The 13,872-nt window shown below is 44.1% G+C and overlaps 1 protein-coding gene across 1 annotated transcript; it reads left to right on the forward strand.

The window, feature by feature from the left end:
- The first annotated feature begins 1,951 nt into the window (after positions 1-1,951).
- Positions 1,952-10,151, forward strand: MRPS23 (mitochondrial ribosomal protein S23). The gene is made up of 5 exons (XM_055002061.1): positions 1,952-2,044; positions 3,241-3,417; positions 4,798-4,875; positions 4,985-5,108; positions 8,243-10,151. Exons 1-5 carry the CDS (start codon positions 2,001-2,003, stop codon positions 8,390-8,392), a joined length of 573 nt encoding a protein of 190 aa, XP_054858036.1. The 5' UTR covers positions 1,952-2,000; the 3' UTR covers positions 8,393-10,151.
- The last annotated feature ends 3,721 nt before the right edge of the window (positions 10,152-13,872 follow it).

The raw sequence follows: 13,872 nt of genomic DNA on the forward strand, positions 1-13,872 counted from the left end.
GATTTGGTCGGTTTGGGGCCAAATCGCAGTGCAGGGATGCTCCCACAGCCAGTGTGAGGGGTAGGAGTGCACGCAAGGCGCGTGCTCCTGAAGTGTATGCCAGTGGCGGGCACGCTCCGGGAGTTTGCCCCTTCCCGCCGATCGCGCAGCGATCGGCAGATAAGGGGCCAAATCCCTGGCTGGCACCTGGTAACCCTATCTCAGGGTGAGGGTGTAACAACAACAAGAAGCTTCTCCAAGCTCTCCCAGCCCCGCCCACCTCACAGGGTGATTGCCCTGAGGATAATTATAACACACTTTGTAAGCCACTCAGAGTGAGTATTAAGTTGTCCTGAAAGGCGGTGTAAAAATTGAGTGTTGTTGTTATTATTATTAACATTTTATTTATATACCGCCCTTCAAGGCAACTTAACGCCCATTCAGAGTGGTTTACAAAGTGTGTTATTATTATCTCCACAACAATCACCCTGTGAGGTGGGTGGGGCTGAGAGAGCTCCTTCAAGCTAGTAGTGAAGAATCAAACCTGGCTCTCCAGATTACAGTCCTGCTGCTCAGACCGTCTGAGCTACCTTACCACAAATTTTATTAGTCTTCTAGGTGCTACTGGACTATTGCTCTTTTCTACTGCTACAGACAGACTAACACGGCCACCCATCTTGATCTTTCTCCTTATCGTCACTGATGCCCTGCCCCATAGACTACAGAAGTACCACGGCGCCAGACCCACGCCTGGCCTTTCCTGGGGCCTTAAGCTTCAACAGGCCACGAAAGTGGACAAGGGAGGACAGAGTTGGGGGCCAATACTGAGGGATGCCAACTCTACCTTGGGAAAATTCCTGGAGATGTGGGGTTGAGGTCTTGAGAGGGCAGAGTTCAGGGCAGGGTCGCGATGCCACAGAAAACACCAGTTGAAGCTGCCATTTTCTCCATGGGGTAATCTGGATATTAGTAATTCTTTTTTTTTTTAATTAAGAATTTTATATAATAAAAAAGAAAAAAACATAAAAATACGATTACACAAAAACAAACAGAAACAGAAATAACAGATCATAGAGACAAAAAATCCACAATAAAGGATAAAGAAAAGCTATAAACAAAAAAGCTTCTGATTTTCTCCGCTGCACAAATATTAGTATTTTCAAATTTTCTCTTACTTTGTGTTAAAGATAAAGGCTCTCTTTTTTCTCACGTCCAAATTCCTTAGTCCATTGGAGATCAGTAATTCTGAGAGGCTGAGATCTGCTGAGGTTTTGGTTGAGAGAGCGGGCCAGAGCCGTTATGGTGTAGTGCTGAAATGGCTGGACTGATTATCTGGGAGGTCCCGGGCTTGACTCCTGCTCCCCTGTGGAAGCTCCACTAAGGGCCTGGCATTCACTTTTAGCTTACCTACCTCTCAAAATGGTAAACGGAGGCGGGGAGAGTGCTGTGGACTGCTTTGGGTCCCTCCCTCCTAGAGAGAAAGGCGGGATATTTTTTTTAAAAAACCCAGTTTTTAAAGTCAATACTTAAGCATCTATTTTTAAATGCTTAGTGCTTATGCGTGGTCAAAACCACAGCTCTCTTCGGTGCATCTGACGAAGAGAGCTGTGGTTCTCGAAAGCTTATGCTACAATAAACTTGGTTAGTCTTAAAGGTGCTACTGGACTCCTTACAATTTTGCAACTATGGACTAACACGTCTAACTCCTCTGGATCTAGGACTATATCAACAAAACAAGACCTACTATTTTAAACTCTTTTTAATGAAATAAAAACGAACAATTCAAGTAATTTATTTCTATGTGTTCCCGGGAGTTTTGCACAGCAAAATGGAGGGTGTGTAGCAGCTGTAATAGGGAACCGGAAGTTTTTCTGAGGAGTCAACCCAGACTGTAACCCTTTGAAAACCCCTCGCCGCCTCCACCGCTAGTCTCGCGCAGTTTCGCACTTCCGGGTGCTTCTTGTTGCTAAGGGCCGGAGCCCGGTTGCTAAGAGAGGCCTAGCTCGGCCCAAGGCGTGAACATGGCGGGCAGCAGGCTAGAGAAGCTGGGCACCGTGTTCTCCCGGTAAGGCCGGGGCCGGGGCAGGGGAAGGCAAATTGCGCTTAACAGCATTTTGGGCAAGCAAGGTGGCGCGTGTAAAAAGGGGAAGGTCCGCCAGTGGGGAGCGTGGGGCATAATGTAATTGATGATCTCTTAATTATAACTGATATGAAACGGGAAGATATCTCCATTTCGTGTTTTCAACATTTGTGTGTGTGTTTCATATACTCTGTTTGCAGATATTTATGGTCTTTAATTTGTATATGTGTGGGTTTACACATGCATAATAAAAATATGCACGGTGCTGGATTACTGACTCACAAAAGCGTATGCTGCAGGAAACAGTCTTGAGTGTGCTCTTGGGCACCTTTATTTTGTTGATACCGTCTAACATGGCTCCCCATAGTTGCCTACTTTGAAGACTCAGATTTCTATTTAACGTGTGGTTGCCTGTGAGTTGAATCCATTGGACTCAGTGGCACTTAATTCCAGGTCAATATCTGTGAGTTGGGTGGCTTTAAGCATTTGCATTAGTGTACACTGGCTAGTGAAGGTTGCTTGAAATGGTGGCTTCAATCACTTTTTCATGATAATTCCATCAGAGAGCAAGCAAAGTGGAATGAATTGGCTGCACAAAAGAAGCTCTGATGTGGCTAGGCTTCTCAGCTCAGGGTTGGGAAATTCCTGGAGATTTGGGTGGGGTGGGATTTGGGAAGGGTGTTCAATAGGGTATATAATGCCATAGACTCTGGCTTCTAATGCAGCCATTTTCTCCAGGGGAACTGATCTCTGTAGTCTGAAGATGATTCTGGGGACTGGCAACTCTAAATGCATCCGAGTGATGGCAGCTGCTTTTGAAAATCAAGGTGGTGTTTGGGAGTTGGGAAGAGCAAGAAGTCAAATGAGAAATAATTCTTTCTATGCGTGGTCAAAAATGTTTTTGTTTAAAGAGACTAAAAGGGCTTTCTGAAACATTGCAAGAATGGAAGAAATGGATACTCTACTTCCTATAACTAGCACAGCTAGAAATTATTTTTAGCAAAGAAAATAAAGTGGTTGTTTTAGAAGACAAATAATTCCTAGCAAATAATTAGTTCAGTTTTGGGGGGAGGTGGGGGGGGGAGAAAGGCAGATTGGGATGCAGTTTTTCCTTCTGTGATTTTTCCTGTCCCAGTTCTTTACTGGTAGTATTGTTTATGTATCTGTATCTTCTTCCTCAGTACAAGGGACTTGATGCGCGCTGGAGTGATGCCTGAATCGAAGAAGCCAATCTGGTATGATGTTTATGCTGCTTTCCCCCCGCTGAGGGAGCCTGTCCATCAGGAACTTCGTCCACGTTACGGCAAAGTGCAGGACACGGTACCCACCATCCTGTACAAGGAAGATGAGATCCGAGCGTAAGTCTGGAGGGGGCATTTCTCTGTTTATCTTTTTGTAGTAGAACTCTGATACTTTCAGATAGTTTCAGAGGCTTGTCCAAAGAGGCCAACCTTTAACAGATTATTTGACCCCTGTGTTTTAAGAACACACTTAATGCTGTGTTTGAAATTGATACGTGTTTTCAAGCAAGAGGGATGTAAGCAGTATATTTAAAGGTGTGAATTTTGAAGAGGTGGGGGATGCTGGGAGCAGTCCAGAGCAGCTATTGTGTTGCTGGTTTAGTGTCAAGCAAATTGTTAGTTCCTTGACTGGTGAATTGTCTCAGTAGCTTGTGCTTCCTGAAGCAGTCAGGGAAACCGTCGTTTACACTTTCAAAAGGTTGGTCACCGACAGCTTCTCAGATGTGAACTCTGGCAATTACCTCATATAAATGGAAATCTTGATAAAGATTTACAGACGTTCCAAGCATTTGTGTATAAATACTGATAGCACTTTAATTATTGTGAGCTCAGCGGATATCTGCAAGAAAACAAAACCTGCTCCATCCCGAGTACATGGAATAGATAGCAATAGTTTCCTCACAAAAACCCTTCTAAAATCCAAAAACATGTTTACTGTTAGAAACTTGCATATTGCCAAAAGCCAATCCAACTAAAACTTTGTTCTACTAGTCACAATTAAAATATGGAAACTTAAGTCTGCAAGGATTTTTGCAGAGACGCGGTTGTACAATTTCAAGTAGTTAACCAGGAAAGCCAGTCTCCTTGTCATTGTGCCACAGTTTTGGGACCACATGAACATCTTTGTACTGAGACTTTTGTTCCACTGTCCACTCTGGCTGGCTGCGGCTCTCCAAGGTCTCAAACAGAGAGAGGTCTTTACCAAGACCTGCTGCCAGAGGTCCTTTTAAGTGGAGCTGCCTGACTTTGAACATGGGATATTCTGCAGAGTCTGCCGTGGCCCCTCTCCTGGTAAAGTCTCTGGTGCACTGTTTGTTGATCTTAGAGATTATGGTGTGTGGGGGCAGGGAGGTGAATAGGTCATCTGTCAGATGCGATGGACTGGACCTATTTCACGTAGGGCTTCTGTAAATCTAGACTAAGGTTTTAAGTGTTCTCAGAACACCAATACAGTTTCTGCTTTTAGTTTTTATACTGATATTGCATATTTCTTCTGTCATGGATGCACGCTGGAATTCCTAGGGACTTCCAGGGGCTTCTCATAGAGGCATTGATGGGAGTTTAGCTTCAGTAAAACTGCATCCTGCATCCTCCAGCTATGACACAGGAAAGAAATTGTCCTGAGGCTCTCTTGGTGTCTTTAAATCCTTATTGACAATAATGTCTGTCTTCACCCAGAATCATCCCAGACTGAAACTTCTTTATTTTATTGTACAGGAAATTTTATGAAGCTTATGGAAATGGTCCAAAAGCCTTTGAACTGTCCAAATTAAACTTTAAATCCACGTGCCAAAGGTAAGTGGATGAATGGTGACCTAAGGATATTCCTCTGAGCAAACAGAAGATAAATTTATTTCCCCTGCTTGATAACGCTTTGGCTGATCTGAAGCATGTCGAATTCCAGGTTTGTTGAAAAATATACCGAACTACAGAAGCAAGGAGAGGTGGATGAGGACAGACTATTTGAAGAAACTGGGAAAGCTCTCTTGGCAGAGGGAATTATCTTGCAAAGAAAAGCAACAGGCAGTGTAAGTATGGCAGAGAGCTGCTTTGTGTGGCGAGTGATTGTGTGACCCGGAAGTGAAAGGTTAATAGCTGGAAGTAAGTTCAGAGCTACTGCTGCCTGAGGGCATGAAATCCAAATTAATCCTTTTTCAGTGTAAGGAGGTCAGTAATTTGGCAGTATATTGCAGAGTAAACTTTCCCCTCAGTTACTGAAATAGTCCAGTTACAACATGGCATTCTGAGATACTAGGAACTTCAGGATCAAGTGGTTGTTTAAAACAGTAGTTCTTGCACCCCATGGCTTTAAAACAATCAATTGTTAATATATTTTTGTGTATGTGAATTATATTTACTAAATTTATGCATCACAATTTTTTCCCCAAGTGCTACAGCACTTTATTAAAATTACATAACCATTCAAGTAAAATTCAGCAAAGTATAAAATGGTGACAAAAATCCAGACTTTCAACAAAATATGTAAGGAAGAAACAGCAAAGAGTGTGGGGTATCATCGGTTTTTGTTGGTTGACTCTTGAAGACTAACAGGAAAAGTCTTCAACGGGATTACCAATTTATGGAACGCTGCAGAGAGGTAGTAAAAGCGTTCTAAACAGGCCCGGCTGCTTGTGGAGACCAGTCAGAGCTCAAAAGTTGGTACCCTACAGCAGAGACTCCCTCCTCCCAACCTTGCGGATAACCTATTATCTCCTGTCCCTTTGTCATCTTGAGAGGCTCTGACTATGAACTATTGTTGTAGAGCTTCTTACAATGTTTCATTGATATCTGGGATTGCTCTGAATTCATTGGTGCTTTTCTAAATCTGCATTGCCTGTTCAGATGGACAAAGGAACTGGGCCTTCTTTCTCGGGTTGCTTACAGGTCTGGCACTTGCAGAAACTTCTGATCTCCCCCTTGAACTGGAGCCTGTCACTGATTATACATGATTACTTAACTTGGTGGGAAACAAAGATGAGGTCAAGAGCCTATGCTATCTTTTTGTAGCTTTCCAGCTTGCTGAAGCAAGTTATGGGACCGTTATTCCAGGATAAATGATCGTGTAAATAAGCACACAGTTTTTACTATTAACTCCTCACAGCAAGCCCACCATATAAATTGGTCGGGTGCTGTCTTGCACTTGGCATCCCTTAGTCCTAGGCCATTTTCACACTGCTTACCGGCCACGGAACATCGCACCAAGCTCCCGGAACAACAGCATCTTCCTGGTGCGATTTTGCGCGAGAACGGCCAAGAAGATGCTGTCATTCCAGGAGCTTGGCACGATGTTCCGTGGTTGGTAAGCAGTGTGAAAACGGCCCTAGATACCTTGTGTTTGAAAGGGCATCTTGCTTCTGTATCTTTTTTTTCATTCCTTTGATGTCTTTCTGCCCCAAGAGGCTTTTGAGGCTTTGCTTAGTGTCTTGCCAGCATCTTCCTCTTCTCTTGCACCTCTCTGACTTCTAAGGCTCCTTCTCTCAGCTTTAAAGTCTTAGGCCAGAATTAAGCCAGGTAGGATTGCTTTCTCAGCAATTTGGTCACTACTGTGTACAAATTGAAGGCCTGTGAGAATCTTGGGTGTGTGGAATAAACCGTTAATAAATCTCCTGCCCCTGTGCAGAATACTATAAGCTCCTAGATGCTTGAGTAGGTCAGTTTTCCTATACATTCTGCTTTGTCTCTTAACTGACTTCTGCCTTTTGTGTCTCCAAGAGCGCAGTGCTCATTTTAGGAGTTTTCTTCTTTTGTTTAAAGCCACATTTTCTGCATGCGGGGGAGAGATTACCCAAACTCTGATTTTGTACAAACAGTGGCCTCATTTCACTATCCTACAGCTAGATGCTGAACCATGAAGCCTGGCTTTGAAGTGAGTGGTTACACTGAATGCAACATTTTAGGGTACTCCGTAGTAAGCAGTTTTTGTATTGGATGACCCAGAGGTCATAATTGACATTGGTGTACCATCATAATAATAACCTTTACATGCCTATGACACAGATGATACAGACTGTTTAATAGTCTGAATTTTACTTCTGTGTGTGCTTGACTGGAAGTCCTAATGAAACGTTTATCTTGCTTTGTGGAAACAAACATGCAGGGTCCAAATGCATATTACATAAGTGATGCATTGCATTGCATTTAAATTTTCTCTGCTATAAAGAATTTTTGAGAGACTCTAGAGTTTAGTGACCGCAAACATCCCCTTTCCTTCATCCTTGGGACTTAGTGTATACTGGGCATGCAAATACACAGTGAGGGAAAGAATCTCTTTTCTGTTCTTGTGCTGTATCTGCATGCCTTGAGTTTCGAGTCTGCAAGCTGACACATGCACAACCTTCAAAGAGGCTCTAACTCTTACTTTGTTGAGCAAATTGGCTAGCACTTTGTTTCTAACACAGTAACTTTTGAGGTCAGTATGTGTTGAGTCCCAAACTTCAGGGACATCTTAGACCTTGCTAGTCAGCAGCCTTTCAGTGGTGGTGAAAATTGTTAAGCCTAAGAGCCACGTATACCTCTCTTGTGACACTGGCTTATCACATCCAGTTGTCTGCCCAGGGACTAGCCTCCAGCTAGACCACTGACTCAAATAAAAGCATCCCTTAGATGTTCGCATAGCAGTCAGTTTTTTTGCAAGCAGTAACGGCACATCGGAATAGTTATGTAGTCAACCACTCATGCATTTCTCCAAGTTTCCTGTCACCAGCACCTTCTATGAGTAAGCTCCATACCAGAATGAAAATAGTAGTAAGGTTCCCGTGGGTAGCTTAGTCAGTATTCAGGGAGCTGGGAAATGCAGGGGAGAGCCTTACTGGCCTGCTACGTATCTTAGTTGCCGGCAGCAGCATAAAAATCATGGAAATGGGTTGTAGTGGCGTTTGAACGTTCAACCCTGCCTTATACAAAGCCCGTGTAGCCCAGTGTTGTTACCTCTGACTGCACTCCAAGGCTGTGAGTGGGGGAAGGCCCCCTATCTCATGTCTTCTGCCTCAGACCTTTTCTGGGGGTTGATCCTGGGATGTTCTGCATGCAAAGCATGAGCCCTACCACTGAACCGTATTCCCTCCACGTCTGGCACAATAATAGACTTAGCATAAGGGCATGGAAGAGCCCATCCTGTATTCATTCTTGAACTCTGTGGTGCTGGCCTTTCTTTGCCCTGCAGGTCGCCCAGCAGGCTCCCCAGGAAGCCAAATCCAAGGATCCGTTGTTAACCGTGAGACTCCAGAGCATGCTGCAGGAGATGCAGGATGATGCAGACGCCCAGGAGGCCCCGCCTGTGGAAGTGCAAGAGGAAGAACCCGTACCGTCCTAAGGGCAGTTATAATGCCTTCTCCAAGTGAGCCTCTTGATCGGGAGCCACTTCCTCGAGAGACTTGAGCATTCTTGCCTGCTGGAGATGCTCCACCCACCTCCACGTTGCCAGTTGTGCAAAAGTTATGATTGTCTACTTTAGAAGAGCAGTGAGGATTATCTTATTTTGAGAGGTTTTGTCACATGGGGGGGAACATCACATGTTGAACTGGATTGGGTAATTAAAAGGATGGATCAGTCAATTCAAAACTTTAGTCAGAACTGTGACTTGCCAGGATATTTCCATTTTCAGCCATTTGAAAGGCTAATTGGTTTGAACAGAGAGTACAGCAGGGAAACGTAGCAAGAAAAGTCAGTCTTGTCCATTTTCCCTCTGTTTTCTTTCTGCCATAGTTAAAAGTTTGATTTTGACACTTGATGTGGGTAGATCTGATATGTCTGAATAAGTTGGGATCACATTAAGGGTAACTGCAAGTAACGTCCAACGCGTATTTTGCTCGGGCGTCAGCACTGGGCAAATGGAGCTCCCTATCTTTGTATCTACGAAAAAGTTAACCTCTTCTGCATTCCGGTCAGCTGTTGTGCTTGCTGTGTCTTGAAAGCTAGAATTACAGATTTCGCTTGAGGAAACAAATGAGAAATATTCTGTGCAAACCTTTTCCACCAAAGTCCATTCTTGGTGCGTATTTATAGAGGCATGGCTGAACATCCATCCAGCATGGTAGTAACAAGCAAGCGCTTAATGTGCATCCGTTGCTTCTTTAAATGAGCACTTGTTCTGTAGAGAAATATATTAAAGTGGGGTACGTGATCGTGACTTATCAGGCATAGGAAGAGCTCTGCTGCAGCAAGCCAAAGGTCCATCTCGTCCAGCATCCTGTTTCCCATAGTGGTCAACCCGATACCTCCACAAAGCCCACAGGCTGGGTACACCCCCCCCCTCTGCTGCTGCTCCCCAGCCGTTGGCGTAGAGTGCTGTGCTGCCTAAAGGAGAAGGTCTCGTCTGCGAAGTGTGCTAATAGCCATGAAGAGGCCAAACTACCAGGCATTTTTTCTAGTCCCCTCTTTAAGACTTGAGAACCTTTTATGATTAAGAAATGGTTAGTCAACAAACGAATAGCCATTGCCACAATCTTGCACTGGTGTGTGTCATGCATTGGGTGAAAAAGTCCTTTCTTTCATTGGTCTTGAAAACATTGTTCATGAACACCATTAGATGGTCCTGAGTTCTAGTGTTATTGGAGAGGGAGAAAGTCTCCACACAGTTTATAGCTTTGTATATAAAGGCATGTTGGGTATTAGGATTTAGAATCCACATCTCCTTTGATAAGATAGATGTAATGTTCTTCACTAGAAAATGCTGTGACTAACAAGAAACTGCAGAAACCGAAGTTTAGAATTTAGACACTGGTTTATGCTTTCAAATGTACAGGAAAACTGCAGTTTAAAAGAGCTGGCCATTTGCCAGCCTTACCATGCCTTTGGGAAATGTATCAGCTGGAACATTCACAGGGGGCAGCCACGGAGACGCTTCTTGGTGCTTCTTCATACAGCACATGATGAAATCACAGCAGTGGTTCTCGAACTGGGTCATGACTCTTGCTTGTTGGAATGTGAGGCTGGGGGAGAACTGAGTGAGGAGGCTTAGTGACAGGTTTGGTTTTACCTCTACATAAAGCACAAAATGACCATGCAATACAGCACGTTGCTCAGTAATGCTGTATAACCATAAACATTAAACATGAAAAATCAAATATCAACTTGTTCCGTGTTCTATTGGTGTGAGGTTTCTGCATTTATGTTGGAGGGAGAAAATAGCCTGGAGTTAGTATAATTGGGGGATCCACTTGCAAAATAAGGTAAATACGTTCCACTTCAAAAAGCTTGAGAACCACTGGCTTACAGGTGTCCTAGCCACAGGATGAGAAGATGGCATTTGTCTTAGATGACTTGAAAAGATTACTAGCGTTATTGACAGCTGTTCCTATGATAGTTTCCGGTGTGGAGGCACTGTGCTGGGGGGCTAGCCACACTGAAGAGCCTCCCTGCCTTGCCTGTAGGCTTCTCAGAGGCATTTGGCTGGTTGGACTACGTGGACTACATAGTCCTGGTGCAGCAAAGTGTTCTTTCTTTTCTTAGAAGAGATTATTTCAGTTCAGAACCGGATGGGTCCATCAACAGCTATTAATCAAGAACGGAATTTCCATGTACAGGTGCAGTATTTTTGTCAGAGGCACATGTTGGGAACAGGCAACAAGGAAGGGGCGCTTTGCCCACATGCCCTGCTGGGTGAGCTTCCCAGAAACTTCAGACTAGCTATAGTTGGATATAGGCTGCTGGACTTTTGGGCCGATCCAGTAGGACAGTTATTTTGCTCGTGCCTTTGCTATTAGAGTGGTATCGAGGATGCTCCCTCTGAGCGGTATTCATCCAAAGAAAAATCCAAAACTGGAAGCTTTTATTTAGACCATTAAAAATAGTGTACACTTCTGAATTCTAACAGGACACTTTATCAAGCTTGTTGTTTTAAAATAGTGTGTGTGTGTGTGTGGGGGGGAGCTATTTCAGGCCTTAATTCTTATTTATGTATTATTTATTAATTTGATTTTTAGCCTGCCCTCCCTGCTAGCAAGTTTGGGGCAGATTACAATAATATAAATGGTACAAAAATAAAACATTTAAATACGTTTAAAACCAGAACAGCAATACAAATATAATCTGAATCTCAAGATGGCAGCCCTCTCCATTCTTCCCAACCACAATATAACCAAGAGGGGAGCGGGGGGGGGCACAGTTGATGATCTCATTGTGACTTTGCATGTGAGGGGGGGGGCAGATGGTTTTATACCTCCCCTGGTGGGAGACCAGTATCAAGTTACTCCTTTCAGCCTTCTGGGAAGAAGAAGGAAAAAATGGCACTGTGCAGTGGAAAACACAAAAATCATTAGTTGATCAATAGCCTCTCCAGCACCCAATGGAGCATGCAGGTCCATCTTGAAGGCTGAGATCAGAGGTCACGTGGTAGCCACATTATCTCTTTATGTAAGAGTCCTCTCGGTCCTGCCTGTACATCAGCCTCCAGTTTTATTAATATACTGGCTACCAAATTTTTCTTCTAATCTCAGTCTTTTTAGGACTTGTGTGTTCCGCCTGACACTGAGAGACAGTTGAGGAACTGCTTTTTTTCCTCTTTTCAACTGCAGATTGTCATTTTCATTCTTCCCAGAAAGCCTAAAAGTGCAACTTGATCCCAGCGCTACCTAATCAATTGCAAAGTGCCTGACACTCTGCACAGGATGCCCTCCTTTAAGATGGGGGGGGGCCCTTAAACATCCCCCTCCCCTCCCCTTTTATTAAGATCCAGCCCAATCAAGCTTTCTACCAGACTTCTTAAAGCTTGCATGAGGTTAATAATGCTGTTACTCTAAATATAAATTTCGCAGAGGGACAAAATCTCAAGCAAGCCAGCTTGTCCAATGTCAGAGCCGTTACCTTGGCTGCTGGTTCTGGGACGGGGCTTTGCCTGACACGGAGCCACCTCTGAAAAAGCCACAGCCATGGAGGACCTGCTGCCAAAGGAGAGAGAAGCCCTGGTATTATTCCGTGTAACTGCTAATGTGGCCCAATTCACTGGAAAACTTTGAACTGCGTATGTACATAGCCAGCCTGAATTAGCTGCTCAGGCTCTGTTGAGGAAGGAGGTTTGTTGGCTCTTGCGTGGTGACAGAGATGGGGGAAATGCCTTTTTTTCTTTTAAAGGCAGTTTCCAGAGTTAGAAATAGCTTTCGGAACCCAAGTTGCTTTTTGGTCTGTCCCAAGGAGCACATGAGTGGAGTGGCATCAGCCGAGGAAGCGCCTGTCTGTCTCCTCCAGCTGGCTGGAAAGGGAAAATTGTGTGTGTGTTTCATCTTTTGAATACAGCCTGTGAGATGTCTCTTCTCACAGTGCCCCCCCCCAAACCCCCGCTGTTGCTCCTTCCTGCCCTTGGAAGAATGCTTTGTACTCAAGGTTCTGCCATTCACAGTGACCCTAGTGGAGCGGGAGTATTTTAATTAAAAGGTTGTGAGCAAACCCCCAAGGGTGACCTATTTACTTATTTATCAAGCATTTACCTTCCAGCGGTTAGGAAAAGGTCACCGACTTCCCCTGATGCTTTGGAGTTCAGGCTTCTCTCTCTTTTAGATGATTATTCTTTTCCCTCCTCCTTTTTTAGCTTGGATGAAAAAGATGCTCTGTTGTTCCCTCCAACCTTGGGTGTTATGCATACAACATTTCTGTCAGTAATGATTCTGACTTTTAGGAGGCTGTGCCTGCCTAACAGGCAGAGAGAGAGAGGGGGGAAAGCGTGTGTTTTCTCATTGAGGTTTGTTTCTGCCAAAAAACTCCTCCAAACAACTGGCTAGTGATTATGGCCAATAATGAGATATTGATTGTTTTGCAAATGTCACCACTGGAAGGACAGCAGGGGCTGTGGCGGTTTTGTGGGCTCTGCATTTGTCCGCTTGGTGGCACTGTAGGTTTTTTTAGGCAGGCCTGTCCTCGCTGCCTCTGTTCAAGAGGTGTTCTCCATGTAGCAAAGTTCCACACACCCAACTCTGCAGCTCCATAGTTTATTTGAAAATAAGCCCTTTGATTTAGAACACTACAGCTATAAAGATCAGAGGGTCTAGTAGCATCTTAAAAATTAGCAAACTTATTGTGCTTTGAGGTTTTGGGGGCAGAGTCCACTATCTCAGACACATGCCATGTTGCTACATTCAAGATTATATCAGTACACACCAGCCATACATATGGATAAAAACAGAAGAAAGGCTGGGTGTAGGAAATGTGATTACAAAGTGAAAACAGGAGGTCCAGTCATTTTGGAGAAGGTATGTTAGAATCGCTTGCTTTTTGATTTGATAGATCCCTGTCCGGTGGCTCATTAATTTTTTAAAGAAGTTGCAAAATCTCAAAATAGAAAAGAGTCCAGTAGCACCTTTAAGACTAACCAATTTTACTGTAGCATAAGCTTTCGAGAATCACAGTTCTCTTCTTCAGATGCATCTGTGATTCTCGAAAGCTTATGCTACGGTAAAGTTGGTTAGTCTTAAAGGTGCTACTGGACTCTTTTCTATTTTGCTGCTACAGACTAACATGGCTAAATCTTCTGGATCTGTGAAATCTCAGTGTCATTTGCCTCCTCTTATGAAAGGAGAAGGGGAAGAGACTGGTTTTAATATGGCCTTTGGTGAGGGACTGTGAACTCTCTTGATTCTTGCCTCCCCATCAGCTTCTGTAGCTGAACACTTTTCACCTGATTTTAGACAACTTGGCTGGGTGAACAGTGTCCTGGGGGAGAGGCTGCAGGAAGGTGAGCGATGGATGCAGGGGTGCAGCACCCCTCATTCATACACCCCTTTACCTGCTAAAATCAAACCTCTCCACTCCTGCAATAGGAAGGTTTTATGTTTAACTGCATGCGATGGCCACCATTTTGCC

This window comes from Eublepharis macularius, chromosome 17 (genome assembly GCF_028583425.1).
Source record: "Eublepharis macularius isolate TG4126 chromosome 17, MPM_Emac_v1.0, whole genome shotgun sequence".
NCBI classification, from domain to species: Eukaryota; Metazoa; Chordata; class Lepidosauria; order Squamata; family Eublepharidae; genus Eublepharis; species Eublepharis macularius.